This window comes from Salmo salar, chromosome ssa12 (assembly GCF_905237065.1).
Source record: "Salmo salar chromosome ssa12, Ssal_v3.1, whole genome shotgun sequence".
In the NCBI taxonomy this organism is placed as follows: domain Eukaryota; kingdom Metazoa; phylum Chordata; class Actinopteri; order Salmoniformes; family Salmonidae; genus Salmo; species Salmo salar.
The window spans coordinates 60,238,941-60,263,890 of NC_059453.1; the positions used below are offsets into that span (position 1 = coordinate 60,238,941).

Below are 24,950 nucleotides of genomic sequence, written 5' to 3' on the forward strand. Positions count from 1 at the left end.
CAGTCATCACCTGTTTATTTCCTCCCCTATATTTGTCAGTTCCGTTGAACAACAGAGGAACCCCGTTTGGACAATCAGAGCCTTACAAGCGTCCCGCGAAAAGGTCCAACCCCCTTTCCAAGAAGGCCCTGTCCACAGAGAGAAAACAAGGATTTTCACGTAAATACATTCATGATTTCTTACTCTAAGCAGGCAGCGGTTCGTGTGCAAAGTATAAGTGAGAGTAGTTTCTAAATGTACCAACGTTAAGTCTATCTGTCCCTCTCTCTCTCGCCCACTCCATGTCTTTTGTAACAAGCAGCCATGTTGTTGTCAGTCCGCTAGGGACCTGTTTCTAATGTATTAAGTGTGTATGTTTATCCTGTGTTACCATTTAGTTAGCTAGTAAATAAATAAGTAAACCATTTGTGTAGTACTGAATCATAAGTAAGGCCCAGGTTTTTGCAGATGCAAGGTTACGACTGTAAAGAATGATGATATGATACAAGGTTATGATAAGTTGACTGTTTATGGATGTGATAGGTAAAGACCTTTTAGAGTATAATTCCGGAGATAGTAACTCTTTAAAGAACCGCTCTCATGGTGCCCCAAATCCTAATGAGTTAATTGTTACATGATTAATTTAATCATTAGCTGATTAGATAAATAACAGTCATCAGATTAATGAAAGTAAAGTAACAACACATGCAAGGGGGAATATGACCAATGACTTTGCCTATGGCTTTAATAGGAAAGGACATTTTGCCAACGGTACACAAACCACAACTGTAACGCCCTGGCCATAGAGAGGGGTTTTTTGTTATTTATTTTGGTTTGGCCAGGGTGTTACATTGGGTGGGCATTCTATGTTCCTTTCTCTATGTTTTTGTATTTCTTTGTTTTGGGCCATGTGTAGCTCCCAATTAGGCACAGCTGAAGCTCGTTGTTGCTGATTGGGAGTCACACATAAGGAGCATGTTTTTCCTTTGGGTTTTGTGGGTAATTGTTTCTGTTTAGTGTTTGCACCTGACAGGACTGTTTGGCTGTCGGTTTCTTGTTTTTGTCTAACGTGTTCTTTCTTTAATAAATTCCTGAAGATGAACACATCCTCCGCTGCACCTTGATCTCATTTGAACGACGGCCGTTACAACAACCTTGTTTCCCCTAGATTAACCCAATCTTTGCCAGAACAAGTTTACGCTCGCTCAAAGAAAAATTCTAATGCAACTTTAAATGGCAACTGAGTACAAAGAAAAGAGGATGAATGTAGCGTTAATAATAATGTTTCTCTTTATATAAATAAAAAGATATGGGTCTGCAATTGTATTATCTTCAAGTAATTATCTTCAAATTAGTCTATAAAGGACTAATAATGAAATAATAATTCAAAGACTAGAATTATAATAGGCAAACTATTTTCTGACTTATTCCCTATTTAAACAAAACAAGTCATTGTTTATTCAATAATGCAAACATGGATATCATGCAGTCACTTTTTCCTACTGTCAAACACCATCCATTTTCTCATGTCTGCCTTCTCCACCCACCCACACACTCCCTGGTGCATTGCATTCTCTAGCCTATTTCTGCCCATTCCGGATGCTGTATTAAAGTGTGTTCCTCAAGGAGTGTCCGTGTGTGTGTGTGTGTGTGAGAGAGAGAGTGTGTACTTGTGTGTGTGCGAATAGTCTGTGTGGGCGGCTGTGAGATCAACCAGGGCTTTCAGAAGGGGGAGGTCTGGGGGAGAGAGAGGTAGGAAAGGGGGGCTTGCAACCGGCAGGGGGCACAGCTCACTCTCCAGGGGATTTGTGTCAGTCAGTGACAGGCAGGAGATGGATGGATATAAAGGAGGCAGGATGGACTGAACACACTGTGGGTGTCCTCTGCCTCAGAAGACCTAAAAATATCACCTTTATTCACACAATTACATGTACGACGAATTTGAAGATAGTCAATCTGATATTTTAAGAGGGCAATCATTATTTCGTATTCAAAACTAAATCTGAATTCTCTGGTCCAACTAATAGGCCTACTCTTATTTGAATGTTAGGAAAGTGTACTATAGGTCTAATAGAAAAAGTGTAGCCTATAGCTTAGTTTTCATTTCAATCTGTAGACTTTCATTTCACACACACGTATTTTGATATCTAGAAAAAGTATTGCTTATTTGCACGGCTGGCCAGCTTATTAGGCAGGATTAGGCGGCCACCTATGGCTGTAGATTGACGAGGCGGCATTTTCTGAGCTAAACTGGCCAAGCCGCACCTCCAACAACAACACATACATCACTTAATTCTGCCCAAAAACACTGACAATTTCTCTCAACCAGTGGCATATGGGTTTTTTAGGTGAGAGCTGATGTCGCCCTTTGGGAAGCAGTGCCCACTTTGTCCAACGTGCCTCTCCAGGATGCTGTTGGAGAGAAGCAACTCTGCGGCGCTCCACCAACGTTTTGTCAAAAACATTTGTGAACATAAATCATGTAGCTGATATAGGATATGGTAGACAGTATGTGGCCTTTTCTGTAGCCTACAGCCTGGAGATAAAATGTATGACACTGTAATGAGACGAACAACATGCAGGTTTCTCAGATCAAATAGCCTAACCTAAATGGCACTCAACCAAATTAAAAATGAGTTGTCATGTTAACAAACAACATATCCTAAAAACAGGCCAGGTCAAATTAAAATGGACAATATGGAATTACAATCACAACTGTTGTCCAGGAGTTTCACCCCATTGTCATGACCAGTGGTTTCAAGTTTGTATCTGCACATTTTTGACAAGCTGATCATAATGAAAAAGAAAATACTTCTGCATTTCCTGCTGTGTAAACACATTGCAAATAGGCTCATGATAACTCATGATAAAGTTGGGTAGCTGATATTCAGAGCTTAAATAGCCAAATTGATTAGTCACAGGAATCAGGACTAATAAACCAATGCAATTACCTGGTTTACAAATGGTGGGCCTGCAACATGGATAAAATTCTATTGCAGGCCAACATGGTAGGCTACACCCCAGTAAGCATAAGGTGACGTCTTTTTTTGGTCCTGTCTGGATATGTTTTTTTTTTGTGTTTTACAAATGGTAGGCTTACCACATAAATGGGCATTCATAAAATTCAATACCAGACAACACTGTAAGCTACAACTCAGTAAGCACGGACTGACGCCTTTTGGACGTATTTATTTGGTACAGGGCCGACGCCTTTTAGACGTCTATGTTTGGTTCAGATTTTGTCCGGTCTAGACCAGCCTTGATTTGGCCCAAATATAGATGTCTATAAATTACTTATTTTCAACTTTCTTTCAGAACCAAAAATTAGCCTAATTTCAACATCCAGAAAAGACATATTTTGAACGTTTGTAAAATATGTATTTTCAACATCATGAAAATAAGTATTTTTAACTTTCATTTTTTGGTCTCGCCTATAGCGGCAGAACGGCAAGGACCGGCCCTGCTTATTTAGTTGAGAGGGCTCAGATAGAACATGTCAGCATGCTTCAACGCCTACATGGTGACCCGAAGGAGGGACATGATAGAGACAATGTTGCTTTGTGCAAAATCACAGCTATACTCAACATAAACCATTTAATCAATTTGTCCCCAAGTTAAACCAATCAAAACAATCATGGCCAGTCATGTTGGAGCCTGACTGTGGTCAACCGGTTTTCCAAGGCCGCCCACTTCATTCCTCTCCCCAAACTACCCTCGGCCAAGGAGACGGCCCAGCTCATGGTGCAGAACGTCTTCCGGATCCATGGACTGCCTGTGGACATGGTCTTTGACCGGGGTCCTCAGTTCTCGTCCCAGTTTTGGAAGGCGTTCTGCACCCTCATTGGGTCGTCGGCCAGCCTGTCCTCTGGGTTCCACCCCAAGTCCAATGGCCAGTCGGAGCGAGCCAACCAGGACCTTGAGACAACTCTGCGTTGCCTGGTCTCCGCCAACCCCACCACCTGGAGCCAGCAGCTTGTGTGGGTGGAATATGCACACAACACCCTTCCCTGCTCTGCCACGGCAGTCCCTCTGCTGTTCGTCTTCTGTTGCCCCGTACCCTTCATATACACCCCACCTTTCATGTGTCCTGAGTTAAACCCATGTCTCACAGCCCTTTATCTCCTGTTTCCATTTATACAGGTGTTCTCTGTTTGTCTGTTGCCAGTTCGTCTTGTTTGTCTAGTCAACCAGCATTTTTTGTATTTATCTCCTGCTTTTCCCCAGTCTCTCTTTTCTGGTCCTCCTGGTTTTGACCCTTGCCTGTCCTGACCCTGAGCCCGCCCGCCTGACCACTCTGCCTGCCCTGACCCTGCCTGCAGTCCTGTACCTTTGCCCCTGTTGCTGTAATAAACATTGTTACTTCGACAAGGTCTGCATCTGGGTTTTACCTTATCCTGATAATAGCTCTGTCTTTGAATTTTAAGAGTGGTTACATTTCTCCATCCCCATTCCTTTGCTTTTCATTGAAACAGGCCAGGGAAGAGATTATGCTTTATTATTGTTTCAACTGCTGATTTTCCCTTTAAATTAGCCTATTTATAATGAAAAAACTGCAATGTTGTAGACCTAGTGTAAATCAAATTCACAGTGATGCCTGTTGCATCATCGGGGAATCCCCTGTCTCATGCGTCACACAAAGAATTTACCCAAACGATCGGAAACAGTCCTTCACCATTTGCCTACCACTTGATGATTATGCCGCACTGTTAGGCTATTACTGTATGTATATGTTGTTTACGACTGTGCTGTAGATCAATAATATTTATTTGTGAAACAGTACCAAAATAACTTTTCTAGTACAATAAAAGGAGATGAATTAAATTGAAGGTTAGGCTAGCAGCATAGCCTATAGAAGCATACAGCTCACCTCACACATTTCTGTGACTGACCAGGCAGAATGGTAGGCTATGTGGTCCTCAGTTTTTATTAAAAGGCTCATTTTAGACAGGTGCATCTTATTGAAAAGTGGGCAAATAAAATCCGAAAATGAAAGGGTTACTAAGCAAACCTCAGTCTTTCAGACCTCCGCCTCCCACATCTCCAATTTGAAAGCCGCCTCTCTACCGGGAGAGAGGAAAGCTCTTTTTCGGTCAGATGGCGTCCGCCCCCAGGTTTCTCGCACCCACACATCCAGCAAAAAGGCAGCCAGCAACCAATACGGTTCGCGGGGGGAAGATAACTGCCAACGAATTCAGACGAGTTATGGGATTTAGCTGGTGTCAACAGCAGTCAGAAGTGAGAAAGATAACGATTGTACAGGGAAATAAAGCGATTATATAAATACATTTAAGGCATTTACAGTAGGCTGTGTACAATAGCTTTTAAAAAAGTATGTATTTATCAAATCTCTTACATTGATGGAAACTTAGTTAACGGGACTGGATGGGACTTTAAAAAAAAGAGTCGTCGAGGGATGAGACTTTCGATAAGGTAAAAAGTGAGATAACAATTAGGATTGCTAATGTAAATTAATTTTTTAGATAATCTAGTCTATTACGAGGTTCAACAGATTGCGCGAAAACTGGATTCGGGTCACTCAACGCGCGCAGGTCTCCTCTGCCATTTCAGCCATCGGACGATTTGAAAGAGGTGAGAGATTATGCTGGAGTTATTTACATTTTTATGATGAAATATTACATTTCACATGCGTGTTTAGTTCCGTAGAAATATGGATCGTCTGGTATTGCCTTGCACTATGGATGTTCGCCTAATACTATTGTCATTGTTTTTTAAATTATTATTTTCGTAACCGTCGCTTTGTGCTCGCAAATTCTGTCCTCATAAGAATAGACAAACTATTTTTAACAAACTATTTTTAATTCTCAGATCTTGAAAAAACAAAATAATTGTGCATGTCTAAACTGTACATTTTGTACATGCGTAATTGGAGAACACATCCTGCATATTTGAGGTAACGAGGATTGGGCACCCACACGTGAAGTGTTGTCAAAGATGATCATCAATAATAATAAACTATCGGGAAAAGTAGGCTAGTATAAGAATCTCATGTGTAATTTGGGTTAAAAGAAAAAAATGGTAGTAGACTTAGTGTTTTCTTATACAAGACATTTGATTGATATTGACTTCATGTGTTCTTATATGAGACATTCTGCAACATAACAGATAGTCAAAAGATGTGACAAAATTCTCAATACATTTATTGCGAACAGGTATGCGTCTTGACGCATGTGCTGTGTATGCCTCAGAAATTGATGCATAAATATGGATCAAGATGTTTGAGCATTAGGCAAAAACTGGTGACAGACAGACATACATACATACAGTGCCTTCAGAAAGTATTCCCATCCCTTGACTTTTTCCATATTTTCTTGTTGCTAGCAAGATGTTGAAGAATTTAATTCACCCTCACCATGCTGTAACTAACGTTATATATATATATATATTTAATCTGAGTGAGTCTGGCTTGCTGACGTTAGCTAGCTAGATAAACGATTAGCGTCATCACTAGCACAACAGGCTAGCTAGCTTAATTCCTTATTTGCCATCAGACTGGCTATTAGCTAGCTAGCTAACCAAGCAAACCAGACGACAGGTTTGATATAATGTAGCTAGCCATCTTTCAATACGACCTGGCCAGCAAAAATTCCTGCTAGCTAGCTTGTTTCAACTCTGATTTGCTAGCATTTGAGGGCTGACTGTTCTCATAAAACTTTGTGTAGTGCCAGCTAGGACCCAGCTATGGTGCTAATTCGTGTCATGTCTGACTACTGCAGTACTGCTTGTCTAAGTGCTAGCTAACAGCAACAAGTCCAGACGAGCTAGCTACATTGTGTCAGTATCCAGCAGTGATCAGTTTGGTGGTTGCATAGTAACGGCTCCACCAGGCCGAATTCTAATCGAGCTGGCACTAGTTGTGAAACTGGGCTGCACTGGCCCAGGTTTCCTTAGACACAGCTCGAATTTGGTACTTCCATTCGAAACAGCTCGAATTGTTTTCCTCACGGGGCTTAAGTGGGGCGTTGCTTTTTCTTGGCCAGGTCGCAGTTGTAAATGAGAACTTGTTCTCAACTAGCCTACCTGGTTAAATAAAGGTGAAATAAAATAAAACATAAAAATTAAGTATTCAACACCTGTGTTATGGCAAGCCTAAGAAAATATTTACTTAACAAGTCACATAATAAATTGCATGGTGCAATAATAGGGTACACCCCTAGTGGCCTCATGGGTGGAATGTTATTAATATTTTTCATAATTTCATAATTAATACACTTTTCCTTTACACAGGAAATGTCAAACGTCTTCTGTGATGTATATAAAGTGTCATATTGGGATGCAAAAAATGTAATACATTTCAACTCTATATCTGACAGATTTAGTTTTTTTTTTAAAGCCCATAAACATTTGTGTGAGGGTAATACTTTTGTTTCAATGTAGATTTATTTAAGACTACCAAGAACACAGAGATTTTGCAGTAAAAGGTTAACATGATTTTTTTGAATGACTACCTCATCCTTGTACCCCACACATACAATTATCTGCAAGGTCCCTCAATCGCGCAGTGAATTTTAAACACAGGATTTCCAATGCCTTGCAATGAAGGGCACTTATTTGTAGATTTAAAAAAAACAAGCAGACATTGAATATCCCTTTGAGCCTGGGGAGGTTATTAATTACACTTTGGATGGTCTATCAATACACCCAGTCACTACAAAGGTATAGGCATCCTTCCTAACTCAGAGAAAGGAAACCCTTCAGGGATTTCACGATGAGGCCAATGGTGACTTTAAAACAGTTACAGAGTTTAATGGCTGTGATACGAGAAAACTGAGGATGGAAAAACAACATTGTAGTTACTCCACAATACTAACCTACATGACAGAGTGAAAAGTAGGAAGCCTGTACAGAATAAAAATATTCCAAAACATGCATCCTGTTTGCAATAAAGCACTAAAGTAAAACTGCAAAGAATGTGGCAAAGGAATTCCCTTTGTGTCCTGTATACAAAGCGTTATGTTTGGGGAAATCCAACACATCACTGAGTACCACTCTTCATATTTTCAAGCATGTTGGTGGCTGCATGTTTTGGGTATGCTTGTCATCGACACGGACTAGGGAGTTTTTTAGGATAAAAATAAATGGAATAGTGCCAAGCACAGGAAAAATCCTAAAGGAAGACCTGGTTCAGTCTGCTTTCCAACAGACACTGAGTGTCACGTCCGCAGGATGAGAAGGTTCTTCGTCCTGCACCAGAGCCGCCACCAACACTAGACACCGCCCCTAACCCTCCCTCTTGGTTTCAGGTTTTGCGGCCGGAGTCCGCACCTTTGGGGGGGAGGTACTGTCACGTCCTGACCATTGAGTGCACTTATTTTCTATGGTAGAGTAGGTCATGACGTGACTGGGGGGTTTATCTGGTTTATTTTTTCTATGTTGTGTTCTAGTTTCTTTTTGCTATGTTGGGTTTTTTGTATGATTCCCAATTAGAGGCAGCTGGTCATCATTGTCTCTAATTGGGGATCATATTTAAGTAGTTGTTTTTCCCACCTGTGTTTGTGGGAGATTATTTTGAGTTAGTGCATGTTGTACCTCTGTCGTCACGGTTTGTTGTTTGTTTATAGTTTATTGTTTGTTTGGCTAAGTTTCACTATATAATAAAGATGTGGAACGATACGCACGCTGCGCCTTGGTCCGTTCCTACACACACTCGTGAGACAAATTCCCCTTTCAGCAGGACAATAACCTAAAACACAAGGCCAAATATACACTGGAGTTGCTTACCAAGACGGCATTGAATGATATTGAGAGGCCTAGTTACAGTTTTGACTAAAATCGTATTGAAAATCTTTGGTAAGATTTGAAAATGGTTGTCTAGCAATGATCAACAACCAGCTTCCAAGAGCTTGAAGAACTTAAAAAGTATTAATGTGCAAATATTGTACTACCAGGTGTGCAAAGCTCTTAAAGACTCACAGCTGTAATTGCTGCCAAAGTTGATTCTAACATGTATTGACTCAGGGGTGTGAATACTTACAGTTAAAGTCGGAAGTTTACATACACCTTAGCCAAATACATTTTAACTCAGTTTTTCACAATTCCTGACATTTAATCCTAGTAAAAATTCCCTGTTTTAGGTCAGTTAGGATCACCACTTCATTTTAAGAATGTGAAATGTCAGAATAATAGTAGAGAGAATTATTTATTTCAGCATTTATTTCTTTCATCACATTCCCAGTGGGTCAGAAGTTTACATACACTCAATTAGTATTTGGTAGCATTGCCTTTAAATTGTTTAACTTGGGTCAAACATTTCAGGTAGTGTTCCACAAGCTACCCACAATAAATTGGGTGAAATTTGGCACGTTCCTCCTGACAGAGCTGGTGTAACTGAGTCAGGTTTGTCGGCCTCCTTGCTCACACAAGCTTTTTCAGTTCTGCCCACAAATTTTCTATGGGATTGAGGTCAGGGCTTTGTGATGGCCACTCCAATACCTTGACTTGGTTGTCCTTAAGCCATTTTGCCACAACTTTGGAAGTATGCTTGGGGTCATTGTCCATTTGGAAGACCCATTTGTGACCAAGCTTTAACTTCCTGACTGATGTCTTGAGATGTTGCTACAATATATCCACATAACTTTCCTCCTCATGATGCCATCTATTTTGTGAAGTGCACCAGTCCCTCCTGCAGCAAAGCACCCCCACAACATGATGCTGCCACCCCGCGCTTCACAGTTGGGATGGTGTTCTTCGGCTTGCAAGCCTCATCGTTTTTCCTCCAAACATAACAATGGTCATTATGACTAAACAGTTCTATTATTGTTTCATCAGACCAGAGGACATTTCTCCAAAAAGTACGATCTTTGTCCCCATGTGCAGTTGCAAACCGTAGTCTGGCTTTTTTATGATGGTTTTGGAGCAGTGGCTTCTTCCTTGCTGAGCGGCCTTTCAGGTTATGTCAATATAGGATGCATTTTACTGTGGATATAGATACTTTTGTACCGGTTTCCTCCAGCATCTTCACAAGGTCCATTACTGTTGTTCTGGGATTGATTTGCACTTTTTGCACCAAAGTACATATATATATCTACACATTTTTTTTTCTGAGGTCTTTGCTGATTTCTTTTGATTTTCCCATGATGTCAAGCAAAGAGGCACTAAGTTTGAAGGTAGGCCTTGAAATACATCCACAGGTACACCTCCAATTGACTCAAATGATGTCAATTAGCCTATCAGAAGCTTCTAAAGCCATGACCACATTTTCTGGAATTTTCCAAGCTGTTTAAAGGCACAGTCAACTTAGTGTATGTAAACTTCTGAACCACTGGAATTGTGATACAGTGAACTATAAGTGAAATAATCTGTCTGTAAACAGCTGTTGGAAAAATTACTTGTGTCATGCACAAAGTAGATGTCCTAAACGACTTGCCAAAACTATAGTTTGTTATCAAGAAATTTTTGGAGTGGTTGAAAAACCAGTTTTAATGACTCCAACCTAAGTTTATGTGAACTTCCAACTTCAACTGTATGTTTATATTTCTGTACTTAATTTTCAATACATTTGTAAAAATTTGAAAAAATGTTTTCACTTTGTTGTTCTGGGGTATTGTGTGTAAATGGGGGAGAAAATATATTCAATACATTTTTTATTCAAGCTGTAACAGCAAAATGTGGAATAAGTCAAGGGATAAGAATAATTTTTGAAGGCACTGTATAAACTCACAGACAGACATGTGACAGACATGTCTCTCTCTCTCTCTTTTCTCGTATCCCCCTCTCCTTCTCGCTCTCTCTCTTCTTTCTTTCTCTTCCTCCCTCCTTCTCTCTCCCTCTCTTTGCCTCCCTCTTTCTCTGTCTCTACTTCCTCTTTATCTCCCCATCCTTCACTTCTTTCTCCCTCCCCCTTCTTTCACCCTTCCACCCCTCCCCCTCTCTTCCCCTCCCCTCTCTCTCCTTCCCTTCCTGTTTCTTGTATCTTGCTCTGTCTTTCCCCAGACAGACAGACAGACAGACACACACAGGCCGGCAGGCAGGCAGTTTCAAGTTTCAAGTCAATCCATTTTTTTTTACTGACATTCTCTTCAGAATTCATTCTAAGACTTCTACAACTGCAAGGCCATTGTGTCCAATGGAGGTAAAAAATGATTTTGGGTCGATTGACTTTAACTTTCATATGCCGGGTCATGGCGGTCCCCCGGTCAGGTGTAGGCTTGTGTTCATCGGGAGCGTCTGCTGAATGATCCCATATGTGAATTGTGTTTCTAGGATCAACCTCCGATGTCACTCAAAAACACATTAACCCTACCTTTCTGCCATGTAGTGGGGGTAGGGGCAAATGAATGCATTGTTAATTGGATTATGGTTAGGGTGATGTCTAGGGCCTAAACCTAACTCTAACTTCATGTCCACATCCCGGCTCAACCCTTAACCTAACCAAAACCCTTTTCCAAGGGTGTTATCTAGAACCTAAAAGGGGTTCTTTGGCGGTCCCTATAGGAGGACCCTTTGAAGAACCAATTTTGTTTCCAAGTAGAATCCTTTTGAGTTCCATGTAGTACCTTTTACACAGAGGCTTCTTCGTGGAACCCAAAATAGTTCTACCTGGAAACAAAAAGTGAAAAAGTGCTCGCCTATGGGGATAGCCGAAGAACCCTTTTGGAACCCTTTTTTTTCTAAGAGTATAACCCTAGCTTCATGTCCACTCCTGGCTCAACCCTACACTAACCCTCAATTCATGTCCACATATTGGCTCAAATGTAACCCTAGCCATAACCCTAACTTCTTGTCCACATCCAAGCTCAACTCTAACTCCAACCTCAACCCTAACCATAGCTCCAACCCCATGGCTTAGGGTTAGGGTTGAGCCAAGGTGTGGACATGAAGCTAGGTTTAGGGTTGAGGTTAGAGTCTGTCTGCCTGAATATCCTTTTGCATTGAATGCAATGTATTGACTTGTGTCAATTCTCTTGACGCATATCTATGCTTCAATATCATGTCTGTGGTGGGAGAGAGGAGAGAGAGAGCGAGAGGTGGAGATGGGGGAGAGAAAGACATGAGAGTGGGGAAGGGGAGAGAGGGAGATGGTGAAGGAGGGAGGGGATTGAGAGCGAGGAGGGAGCGATGGATGAGAGGGGGGTAGGGAGGGAAAGAAGCAGGGAGAGAGAATGGAGGGGGGAGGAAGGATTATTCCATACAGCAAAAAAATGTATAAAGCATTCTGTCCACACAACACAATACATCATAGCTGTTTTCTCCTTCCATTGATGAGACATTTATTAAACTTAAGTGGAGTCTTGAGTAGAGGTCGACCGATTATGATTTTTCAACGCCAATACCGATTATTGGAGGCCCAAAAAAAGCCGCCACCGATTAATCGGCCGATTTATTTATTTGTAATAATGAAAATTACAACAATACTGAATGAACACTTATTTTAACTTAATATAATACATCAATCAATTTAGCCTCAAATAAATAATGAAACATGTTCAATTTGGTTTAAATAATGCAAAAACAAAGTGTTGGAGAAGAAAGTAAAAGTGCAATATGTGCCATGTAAGAAAGCTAACGTTTAAGTTCCTTGCTCAGAACATGAGAACATATGAAAGCTGGTGGTTCCTTTTAACATGAGTCTTCAATATTCCCAGGTAAGAAGTTTTAGTTTGTAGTTATTATAGGAATTATAGGACTATTTCTCTCTATACGATTTGTATTTCATTTACCTTTGACTATTTTATGTTCTTATAGGCACTTTAGTATTGCCAGTGTAACAGTATAACTTCCGTCCCTCTCCTTGCTCCTACCTGGCCTTGAACCAGGAACACATCGACAACAGCCACCCTCGAAGCAGCGTTACCCATGTAGAGCAAGGGGGAACAACTACTCCAAGTCTCAGAGCGAGTGACGTTTGAAATGCTATTAGCGCGCACCCGGCTAACTAGCTAGCCATTTCACATTGGTTACACCAGCCTAATCTTGGGAGTTGACAGGCTTGAAGTCATAAACAGCGCAATGTATTGCGAAGGGCTGCTGGCAAACGCACGAAAGTGCTGTTTGAATGAACGCTTACGAGCCTGCTGCTGCCTACCATTGCTCAGTCAGACTGCTCTATCAAATCATAGACTTAATTATAACATAATAACACACAGAAATACGAGCCTTAGGTCATTAATATGGTAGAATCCGGAAACTATCATCTCGAAAACAAAACGTTTTTCCTGTCAGTGAAATACGGAACCGTTCCGTATTATATCTAACGGGTGGCATCCTTAAGTCTAAATATTCCTGTTACATTGCACAACCTTCAATGTTATGTCATAATTACGTAAAATTCTGGCAAATTAGTTCGCAACAAGCCAGGCGGCCCACAATGTTGCATATACCCTGACTCTGCGTGCAATGAACGCAAAATGACACAATTTCACCTGGTTAATATTGCCTGCTAACCTGGATTTCTTTTAGCTACATATGCAGGTTTAAAAATATATATTTCTGTGTATTGATTTTAAGAAAGGCATTGATGTTTATGGTTAGGTACAGTCGTGCAATGATTGTGCTTTTTTCGCAAATGCGCTTTTGTTAAATTATCCCCCGTTTGGCGAAGTCGGCTGTCTTTGTTAGGAAGAAATAGTCTTCACAGTTCGCAACGAGCCAGGCGGCCCAAACTGCTGCATATACCCTGACTCTGTTTGCAAGAGAAGTGACACATTTTCCCTAGTTAAAAGAAATTCATGTTAGCAGGCAATATTAACTAAATATGCAGGTTTAAAAATATATACTTGTGTATTGATTTTAAGAAAGGCATTGATGTTTATGGTTGGAGCAACTTGTACCTAAGCGATTATATGCAACGCAGGACAGGCTAGATGAACTAGCAATATCATCAACCATGTGTAGTTAACTAGTGATTATGATTGATTGATTGTTTTTTATAAGATAAGTTTAATGCTAGCTAGCAACTTACCTTGGCTTCTTACTGCATTCGCGTAACAGGCAGGCTCCTCGTGGAGTGCAATGTAAAGCAGGTGGTTAGAGCGTTGGACTAGTTAACCGTAAGGTTGCAAGATTGAATTCCGAGGTGACAAGGTAAAAATCTGTCGTTCTTCCCCTGAACAAGGCAGTTAACCCACCGTTCCTAGGCCGTCATTGAAAATAAGAATGTGTTCTTAACTGACTTGCCTAGTTAAATAAAGGTCTAAAAAATAAAAAAATACAAATTGGTCAAATCGGCGTCCAAAAATACCAATTTCCGATTGTTTTGAAACCTTGAAATCGGCCCTAATTAATCGGCCATTCCGATGAATCGGTCGACCTCTAGTCTTGAGTAACTCTCCTCCGGTCTGTTCCTCCTTTCCTGTCTACAGTCCTACGCCATGTCTCTGCCGCGTATGCTGGGCGAGCTGCAGCTGTACCGGGTGCTGCAGAGGGCCAACCTGTTGGCCTACTACGACACCTTCATCCAGCAGGGCGGCGACGACTTGCAGCAGCTCTGTGAGGCTGCAGAGGATGAGTTCCTGGAGATCATGGCGCTGGTCGGCATGGCGACCAAGCCACTGCACGTGCGCCGTCTACAGAAGGCCCTCCGCGACTGGGCAGCCAACCCGGCCCTCTTCAACCAGCCCCTGGCCAACGTGCCCCTGGGCGGCATCCCGCTGTTCAAGGTGGACGGGACGGGTGCCAGCGGAACCGCCGCTGGAGGACCCAGGAAGTCCCTGAGTAATGGGCAGCCGGGGTCGCCATTCGACAGGGAGGACAGGGCGTGCCTCACCCCTATGCACAGCGGGAGCCCCAGAAGCCCCTGCTCCCAGGCCTCCCCACAGCCCCCGGACACCCACTACAGGGGCATGCTGTCCCCAATGGACCCCCACTGGCTCAGCCCAGAGCCGGATGGGAACAGTGCCTCGGTCTCAGCCTCAGGGGTGGACGAGGAGCAGCCCAGCCCACCTCTACTCCCCCCTCGTACCCCAGGTCCCTCCACGCCCCCAGCCTCCTCCTCCTCCCTCTCCTCGGTGGTCCTCTCAGCCTGGCCTGGGGGCCAGCTGGACGGGGAGACGACACGGGCAGTGGGGGAGAGCGTGGACAGGCTCCTGAGGACCCTGCCCAGGTCGGACCCCAGAGAGGTGAAGACACTCCTTAGGATGAACAAGAAGATGGCCAAGACGGTGGGCCACATCTTCAAGATGGCACCCCAGGACATGGCCATGGAGGAGGAGATCCGCAAGTACAGCCTCATCTACGGCCGCTTCGACTCCAAGAGGAGGGAGGGCAAGCAGCTCACACACCACGAGGTGAGGGCATCAGTGTTTCCACTAATATAGTTATCTGTGTACTAGTATATGTGTGAGGCTTGAGCATTCCCACTTGGCACAGACGTCAGTTCAACGTCTAGTTTTGAATTGTCAAGTAACCTGAATTCAATGTGAAATCAATCAAAAATGTCACCATGTCATTGGATTTAGGTTAAAAGTTGGGTGAAAAAAACATGAAATTCCATTGATTACTTTTTTTCAAATCCAGTCAGTTTTCCACGTTGCTTCAACGTCGTCACATTAAATGTTTTGGTTCAAATGACCTGGAAACAACGTTGATGTCACGTCCTGACCAGCAGAGGGAGTAGCTGTTTAGTATTTGGTCAGGACGTGGCAGAAGTTGTGTGTTGTATGTAGTTTCTAGTTGTTCTGTTTCTGTGTTAGTCTTGTGACTCCCGATCAGGAACAGCTGGATATCGTTGTTCCTGATTGGGAGTCATATATTAGGTGTGTGTTTTTCTCTTGGGGTTGTGGGTTGTTTTATTTTACACTGCTAGATTTATGTATAGCCTGTAAAACTGTCACCGGTTCATTCGTGTTTCTTGTTTTGTCCGTGTACATCATAATTTATTAAAAATGATGTTGAGCACGCAATCCGCTGTGTATTGGTCCACTTTTTCTGACAATGATTTTGAGATATCTTCAGACGAAGGAGAAAACTGTGACAGAACAACCCACCTTAAAAGGACCAAGCAGCGGAGGAAATCTGGTGAGGACCGGGGAACACGGCTGGTAAGGGAGGCCGAGAGGCAGCCCCAATAATTTTTTTGGGGGGGCACAAGGGTAGTTTGGCTGGGCGTGGATGGAGCCCCAGGCCAGCTCCCCGTACCCTTTTTGGGCAGAGACATACTGGACAGGTCCCGTGCTTTGGGGTGATGGGTGCTGTGGCGAGGCCGGGTATTTTCAGGCCGGTACGCGCAGTACCAGCGCCCCGCATGTGCCAGGGGAAAGTGGGCATCCAGCCAGTAGGGGTGATGCCAGTCCTGCGTTCGAGACCGCCAGTGCGCCTCTACGGTCCAGTGTTTCCCGCTACATGCACTAGCCTTGAGGTGCGTGTCTCCAGGCTGGCACGTCCAGTACCAGCCCCACGCATCAGGCTTCTAGTGCGTCAGCCCAGCCTCGCCAGTCTAGAGCCGCCAGAGCCGCCCGCCAGTCTGGAGCCGCCAGAGCCGCCCGCCAGTCTGGAGCCGCCAGAGCCGCCCGCCAGTCTGGAGCCGCCAGGGTCATCAGCCAGGCCGGAGCCGCCAGGGTCATCAGCCTGGCGAGCGCAGCAAGAGTCGCCCGCCAGCCGGGCACAGCAGGAATCGGCCGCCAGCAGTCAGGGTCGCCCACCAGTCCTCCGACGCGGCCAGGGGCGCCACCTAAGTGGGCGACGCCGAGGGTGGAGCGGGGCCCACGTCCCGCACCTGAGCCGCCTCCAATATAGGTGGGTTGGGGAGGGGGGGTGTAGCACAGGTGCCGTCATTGACGGCAGCCACCCTCCCTTCCCTCCCCTTTTTGTTTAGTTTTTTATTTTTTTTTTGTATTGGGGGATTTTTTTGTGTTTTCTTTTAAGGTGCATTCCGGGGTCTGCACCTTTGGGGGGGGGGGTACTGTCACGTCCTGACCAGCAGAGGGAGTAGTTGTTTAGTATTTGGTCAGGACGTGGCAGAAGTTGTGTGTTGTATGTAGTTTCTAGTTGTTCTGTTTCTGTGTTAGTCTTGTGACTCCCGATCAGGAACAGCTGGATATCGTTGTTCCTGATTGGGAGTCATATATTAGGTGTGTGTTTTTCTCTTGGGGTTGTAGGTTATTTTATTTTACACTGCTAGATTTATGTATAGCCTGTAAAACTGTCACCGGTTCATTCGTGTTTCTTGTTTTGTCCGTGTACATCATAATTTATTAAAAATGATGTTGAGCACGCAATCCGCTGCGTATTGGTCCACTTTTTCTGACAATGATTTTGAGATATCTTCAGACGAAGGAGAAAACTGTGACAGTTGATTCAACCAGTTTTTGCCCAGTGGGTTGTATTTTTTTTTTTATCATAGTGTTCATATCATTCTAATGTTCTCTTTCCCCTCTCACCTTATTTGATGTCCTCCTCATGTTCAGCTGATCATCAATGAAGCTGCCGCCCAGTTCTGTATGCGTGACAACGCTCTGCTTCTGCGACGGGTAGAGCTCTTCTCATTGGCTAGACAGGTGGCAAGAGAATGCGCCTACACCTCCACACTCAAGCATGCCAGGTAAGGGCAAGAGGTTCCACAGTTTAGGAGCTTCCCCACCCCCGTCTGATGACCTTCCCACCCTCTCACCTTCTGTCTCTTCCTCTACAACTAGGCTGTGTCCCCTATGGGCCCTGGTCAAAAGTAGTGCACTACATACAGATATAGGATCTTAATTTGACCACTCTTTTGTTGCTGAGAATTTTCCTGCATAGCAGAAAAAGCTAACTCAAATGTAAATGTATTTGAGTTTTAAAAAGGCATCTAAAGTTATAAATTTCCACTTAGAAAATTCTGACTTGATTTGCCCCAATGAAAAATTAATCAACCCCTACAAATATGTCCATTCATTATAATCCACATAATAATTCACATTTGCTGTTGCTGCAGGATTATGTTCGTGCTGAAGAAAACTGGCTCAAATTAAGATCCTACGTCTGTAGGGAATAGGGTGCCATTTGGGACGCACTCAAGGAAACCCAAATATAGAGAGACTTATGATATGAGAAATGAAAATATATGATGTCCTGTTCTCAACCAGATATGAGCGTAGAGAAACTACTATATGGTTGCAGGCAGCATAGGGGCGAAGAGAGATGGACGTATAGAACAGCGGGAAAGCTGGGAACTGCCACAGCACACATAGCTAAGGCTGGCGAATGTCATGCTACTAGTCAGACAGCACTGCAGCCGGTGCATCCGCTCCAAAACAAAGTCATACTTTGTGATCAGCTAAATAAAAGCACTTTCAAAAACTCAAGCGCCTCATATAATCAATAAGATTTTTTTATATGTCTTTCAAAATCAATGAATAATGTATGTGTTTACTGTTAGTCACATCGCCTCAAGTTTTGGTTACACAGCATCAGTTTTTATATACTGAACAAAAATATGAACGCAACATGCAACAATTTCAAAGATTTTACTGAGTTACAGTTCATAGAAGGAAATCAGTCAATTTAAATAAATTTATTAGGCCATCATTTATGGATTTCACATGACTGGGCAGGGGAGCCAGGCCCAGCCAATCAGAATTAGTTTTTCCCCACAAAAGGGCTTTATTACAGAAATAAATATTCCTCAATTTCATCAGCTGTACGGGTGGCTAGTCCCAGACGATCCTGCAGGTAAAGAAGCCGGATATGGAGGGCCTAGGCTGGCGTGGTTACATGTAGTCTGCGGTTGTGAGGCCGGTTGGATGTACTGCAAAAGCTGTGGTGGACATTCATGCAGTCAGCATGCCAAATGCACGCTCCCTCAAAACTTGGACATCTGTGGCATTGTGTTGTGTAACAAAACTGCACATTTTAGAGTAGCCTTTTATTGTCCCCAGCACAAGTTGCACCTGTGTAATGATCATGCTGTTTAATCATCAGCTTCTTGATATGCCACACCTGTCAGGTGGATGGATTATCTTGACAAAGGAGAAATGTTCACTAACAGGGATGAAAACAAATTTGTCCACAAAATTGGAGAGAAATAAGCTTTTTGTTCATATGGAACATTTCTGGGATTTTTTTATTTTAGCCCATGAAACATGGGACCAACACTTTGCATGTTGTGTTTATATTTTTATTCAGTATATTTTAATTGGATATAATGAGCTACTACTTGCTAATGAACTAACAGACAGCAGGACCAACTGAATCCTGGAGTTTGCACAAGAGGATTGCCCTTTTACTTTATGATTTATTTATCTTATTACAGAACAAGTGCAGATGACTGCAGTTTACCATCCCAAAAGAGAGTGAAACATGAGGTGAGTGGGCTAAAGTCTCTGAACCCCTAACAAGAAAGATTAAAACTATATCAAACTCTATCAAACTCTATCTCACTCTGTTTAAATTAGTTAGTGTGTGTACAAAAGCTGTTTTGTCAACGTAATATTAGTACCATATTGATCCAGCATTGGTAGACAATGAATAAGCTGTAATTAGAATAAATCAATGAAATGGCAAAAATTCATACACTGTAATTTATACCATGGCTACTTTTCAAGCTGCCCTATACTATATATCAATTTATGCCATTAGTACTTTTCAGTAGTAATTGCATTGTAACACACACACTATGACGTTTGGTGTGTGTTTCAGGTGATAGTGTCGGAGTGTGTGTCCTCCCTCCATGGTGTGGAGGGTTCAGAGGGTGTGTCCCAGAGGGCTGACGAGGACAGCTTATCAGGAGAGAGTCTGGACAGCTTAACACAAGGTACAGTTGAAGTCAGAAGTTGACATACACTTAGGTTGGAGTCATTCAAACTTGTTTTTCAACCACTCCACAAATGTATTGTTAACAAACTATAGTTTTGGCAAGTCGGTTAGGACATCTACTTTGTGCATGACACAAGTAATTTTTCCAACAATTGTTTACAGACAGATTATTTCACTTATAATTCACTGTATCACAATTCCAGTGGGTCACAGGTTTACATACAGTAAGTTGACTGTGCCTTTAAACAGCTTGGAAAATTCCAGAAAATGATGTCATGGCTTTAGACGCTTCTGATAGGCTAATTGACATAATTTGAGTCAATTGGAGGTGTACCTGTGGATGTATATCAAGGCCTACCTTCAAACTCAGTGCCTCTTTGCTTGACAACATGGGAAAATCAAAAGAAATCAGCAAAGACCTCAGAACAACAATTTGTAGACCTCCACAAGTCTGGTTCATCCTTGGGAGCAATTTCCAAACGCCTGAAGGTACCACGTTCATCTGTACAAACAATTGTATGCAAGTATAAACACCATGGGACCACGCAGCCGTCATACCGCTCAGGAAGGAGACATGTTCTGTCTCCTAGAGATGAACGTACTTTGGTGCGAAAAGTGCAAATCAAAATATCTATATCCACAGTAAAATGAGTCCTATATTGACATAACCTGAAAGGCCGCTCAGCAAGGAAGAAGCCACTGCTCCAAAACCGGCATAAAAAAGCCAGACTACGGTTTGCAACTGCACATGGGGACAAAGATCATACTTTTTGAAGAAATGTCCTCTGGTCTGATGAAACAATAATAGAACTGTTTGGCCATAATGACCATTGTTATGTTTGGAGGAAAAACGGGGAGGCTTGCAAGCCGAAGAACACCATCCCAACTGTGAAGCGCAGGGTGGCAGCATCATGTTGTGGGGGTGCTTTGTTGCAGGAGGGACTGGTGCACTTCACAAAATAGATGGCATCATGAGGAGGAAAGTTATGTGGATATATTGTAGCAACATCTCAAGACATCAGTCAGGAAGTTAAAGCTTGGTTGCAAATGGGTCTTCCAAATGGACAATGACCCCAAGCATACTTCCAAAGTTGTGGCAAAATGGCTTAAGGATAACCAAGTCAAGGTATTGGAGCGGCCATCACAAAGCCCTAACCTCAATCCCATAGAAAATTTGTGGTGCAGAACTGAAAAAGCTTGTGCGAGCAAGGAGGCTGACAAACCTGACTCAGTTACACCAGCTCTGTCAGGAGGAACGTGCCAAAATTCACCCAATTTATTGTGGGTAGCTTGTGGAAGGCTACCTGAAATGTTTGACCTAAGTTAAACAATTTAAAGGCAATGCTACCAAATACTAATTGAGTGTATGTAAACTTCTGACCCACTGGGAATGTGATGAAAGAAATAAAAGCTGAAATAAATCATTCTCTCTACTATTATTCTGACATTTCACATTCTTAAAATGAAGTGGTGATCCTAACTGACCTAAAACAGGGAATTTTGACTAGGATTAAATGTCAGGAATTGTGAAAAACTGAGTTTAAATGTATTTGGCTAAGGTGTATGTAAACTTCCAACTTCAACTGTCCATACAGTGTCCAGATCCAAATATATTTTCTTTAACACTAGTATGTATATCAGCTCAAGTCAGTAAGTCTTGCATGTAAATACAGTAATTGTTCCACACATTTAGCGCTGATCTTGTACAGTAAGTGTCACTTAATCATATTTCATTCCCAGACATTCTTTATGTGTTTCTCTAAATGTCACAGAGCCCCACTGACTACAAAGCACTATTGGTAATAGTTCATGTTTTCTGTAGTGTCCAGCTATGTCCCAAATGGTACCCTATTCTCTATATAGAGCCCTATGGGCCCTGGTCAAAAATAGTACATTACATAGGGAATTGGATGCCATTCTTGACGCAGCCACAGTCTTGTCAAGAAGCAGCTATATATGATTGGTTCAAAATGGCATTCACACCTAACCCTGTCTGTCCTAATAGACGTAGCCTCACAGTGCAACCAATCTCCATCCCCCCGCCCCTCCACCGACACCTCCATCCCTGCCAACTGGAGTCGCCATCTCATGCAACAAACGCTCATGGATGAGGGGCTGCGATTGGCTAAGATGGTGTCACATGACCGAGCTGGCAAGATCAGCCTTAGGTCAGAGGGGACACATACCACAGGTGACTTTCTGAATAATGGCTTACAAACATTATCATGCAAGAGTTATCATGCTAACACTCTTAAAGTGATAGTCTGACTTTTTCAGGCCTAAAAATTGGTTGAGACGAGTCCGTCCCACAACATTTGTTGTGTAGATTCGGCTACATGTCTCTATGTGAAATGAATAGGAAAGATAGGCAATGTCTAATTTCATCATTTTTAAACGGTGCCTATCTTTCCTATTCGTTTGAGACATACAGCGGAATCGAGCTAAATCAACGCAACAAATGTCCTGGGACATTGACTGGACATTGTCTCCTGATATTAAACCACTTTCGAGGTATGAAAACATTTGACAAACTTACATTATCACTTTAACATACTGCCCCTGTATAGCCAGTATTGCTGTCTAGGGTGATGCCTCCCACTATCCAGAGCTGTTTCTCTAGCTGGGACTGGAGAAGAGGGAAAGGAGAGAAATGAGTTTGGGATAGAGAGGGGAGGCTGAGGAGGGAACATCCAGCTACAGTTTAGATTAGAAAGTCATACGGAAAGTTGACATGGATGTTAGCACAGTCAAATTGCCATGAGGTCTTCTAGCACATGTTAATAATAGCGACACTTAAAATGATTGTACTTAACCCTTTCCCCGTCACATCTTGTCACTCGTCATTAAAATGTAAAAGTGAAGCCATTGAGATGTTAATAAAGCTACTGTGCTGTAGTACTGGGCTGTCACAGTAGACAGGGTGGAGAAGATGCAGGGAGACAGAGAGAGAGAGTGGGAGAGAAAGAGTGGGAGATAGAAAGAATAATGGTGGGGGGCCAGAGGAAGTGCTGTGGGGGCAGTAGAAACGGAACCCCCTCCCCCCTCACTCCTCACCAGCTGACGTCACATTGTGTTAGGCTTGTGGGCTGAAGGGCGGGATGGATCGAGAGAGGGGGCTAAGAAGTGGGCGGTAATTGGAGGGGCGTTGCATTGACTCACCAGGCGACAGAGAACAAAAATAAAAACCTGTGGGCAGGGAAATGGCACAGGCTTTTTTTTCTACCTCTTCCTCGACTTCTTAAGTAGAGGGGAAAAACAACCAAAATGACATGTTTCATCTCTCTATGACGTCGGTCTCCCTCTCACTTCCCCTCCGTCGTCCGTTGTTCTTCTCACTCACCCTGGTTTCCTTCTCCATTTCTCTCACACTAACTCAAGGCAACATGACTTGTCTTCTCTGACTGTACTGACTCCATCTACAATATTATCCTATTAACTTATAAATGGGTTCACATTTTGGCAGACAGAACCCTTGACATTTAAATTCAAGTTCTTGACATATTACATTTCAAATATTAAAGAATGCTACCATAGTTGCATGGTGTTGTATTTCCCCTTTGTATTATTTTTGATTAAGTGAAGTACTCTATACCAATCAAATGTTCAGGGGAAGTAATAATTTATTGTCATCATATTGTCTCAGTCTTCCATATAGGCTAACAGCCCTTATCGTTCCTCTTCCAGACTTTGAGGTCAAGGTGGAGAGGAGGGGCTCGATAGCAGTGTGCAGCAGCAGCAGCCCTGGCAGCACCAAAGATGACTCGGACCACGGAGGAAAGTAGTGAAACCAACCACTCATCATCCCGAGAACCCATAACAACCCTGCCTCTCAGCTCCACTCAGATCCTGGAGGGCACAACTCAGCAGGCTTTCCATCTGTACTTAAACCATTGACACTTGGGAGTACTGGGGAGGTGGAATGAATCATTCCAATCTAAATCAATTTTGCATCCCAAATGACACCCAATTCCCTACATAGTGCACTACTTTTGATCAGAACTCTGGTCAAAAGCAGTGCATTACATAGGGAATAGGGTGTTATTTGGGACGGAGCCCATGATGGGCTGAATCGGGTGGTTCAGGGAGAGGTAAAGCATCATAAACCTTCTAATACTATGGCCCTCCAGTACTGAAATTGAGGGATAGGCACTCTACAACTTTACCTCTGTATATACTGTGCCCAAACACTCCAAACAGCCCTGCGAGGGCATTAGCCACATGCATCCACAGGGCTACGGTAACACTTACACAAATGTAGGAGGTATGTCACACACTGATGTGACAATGTCTCAGTTTGCCCACTTTGAACATAATCCCAATCCCCATAATCTCCTCCTCCCCCACCCTGCCCCCAGGACAATGGATGCAAAATGTTGATATCATGACTAACTTTTGGTGCTATTTTCGTTCTGTTGATACAAGGTTGTCACTGAGATTTGGATAAGTATCTGTTATGACACTGCCGTTAAAGATTGGTTTTACAAAGTGTCACTAATTTGAGTGTTGACCGTTAGATGATAAAGGCAATGTGTACAGAGAAGATAATCAGGTTCAGATGCCTTTTTCTTCCAATACTGCAGCAACTGTCACTGACACCCACTGAAACTCTGTTAATTTAGAGGGGTGGGTTTGGATGTTAATATGTTAACACTATTGAGCCCTTAGATTATATTTGTTGGTGAACTGAACATTCTTTGATTTAACTTAATAAGGCTTAAACAAGCAAAAATAATTTGCATAACTCTTGAGGCAATTACTAAGTTAACAAAGACAAGAATGCTCATCTCCCAATGTTATTTTTTGAATACAGTATGTATGTCGTATCAAACACTAAATTCTTTGATTATGGAGTTTTGGAGAATTCACTTTTTTTGTAAGAATACATAGTCAGATGTTACTGGGAATGAATGTTTAAAAGAAAGGTGTTTGGATGGTTAGGAAATCAGGGAGAATCCAGGACATTACATTTTCTGCATCCGAAAAGGTCCCCTATTTCCTATGTAATGCACTACTTCTGACCAGGGCCTACCTCTAGTCAAAGGTGGTGCACTATATAAGAAAAAAAGGTGCAATTTGGAATGGACACATTATTTCCATGAAGTACCTAAACTGTAACCTCCTGCCTCACAAGCATTAAACAACCTCCTCCGTTTGTTATGCTGAACAGCAGATTATTTATTTTGTTAAATCTCAATAAATGTTATTTTATTGTTTTAAAATTCTTGTTGTGGCCCCATCTGTTGCACTCCTTGTGAGGAAATCCATCCACCCCATCTGTTGCACTCCTT

At 42.7% G+C, this 24,950-nt stretch overlaps 1 protein-coding gene across 4 annotated transcripts; it reads left to right on the forward strand.

The window, feature by feature from the left end:
- Positions 1-24,714, forward strand: LOC106565405 (NGFI-A-binding protein 2). Of its 4 annotated transcripts, XM_014132500.2 has the most exons (8): positions 5,107-5,568; positions 14,298-15,221; positions 17,340-17,473; positions 19,160-19,211; positions 19,546-19,660; positions 21,668-21,853; positions 22,086-22,173; positions 23,347-24,714. In XM_014132500.2, exons 2-8 carry the CDS (start codon positions 14,307-14,309, stop codon positions 23,351-23,353), a joined length of 1,497 nt encoding a protein of 498 aa, XP_013987975.1. In that variant the 5' UTR covers positions 5,107-5,568; positions 14,298-14,306; the 3' UTR covers positions 23,354-24,714. The 4 variants fall into 4 exon arrangements, with proteins under 4 accessions (XP_013987972.1, XP_013987975.1, XP_013987973.1 ...); XM_014132497.2 differs by lacking the exons at positions 5,107-5,568; positions 22,086-22,173 and adding an exon at positions 1-159; XM_014132498.2 differs by lacking the exon at positions 22,086-22,173 and having other exon boundaries at positions 5,108-5,409.
- The last annotated feature ends 236 nt before the right edge of the window (positions 24,715-24,950 follow it).

Excerpts from the sequence above, each read along its gene's own strand:
- LOC106565405 (XM_014132497.2), top strand. The coding sequence starts at position 14,307 with ATGTCTCTGCCGCGTATGCTGGGCGAGCTGCAGCTGTACCGGGTGCTG. Across the intron at positions 17,474-19,159 it reads TCCACACTCAAGCATGCCAG|AACAAGTGCAGATGACTGCA; the intron begins GTAAGGGCAAGA and ends ATCTTATTACAG. Across the intron at positions 19,212-19,545 it reads AAAAGAGAGTGAAACATGAG|GTGATAGTGTCGGAGTGTGT; the intron begins GTGAGTGGGCTA and ends TGTGTGTTTCAG.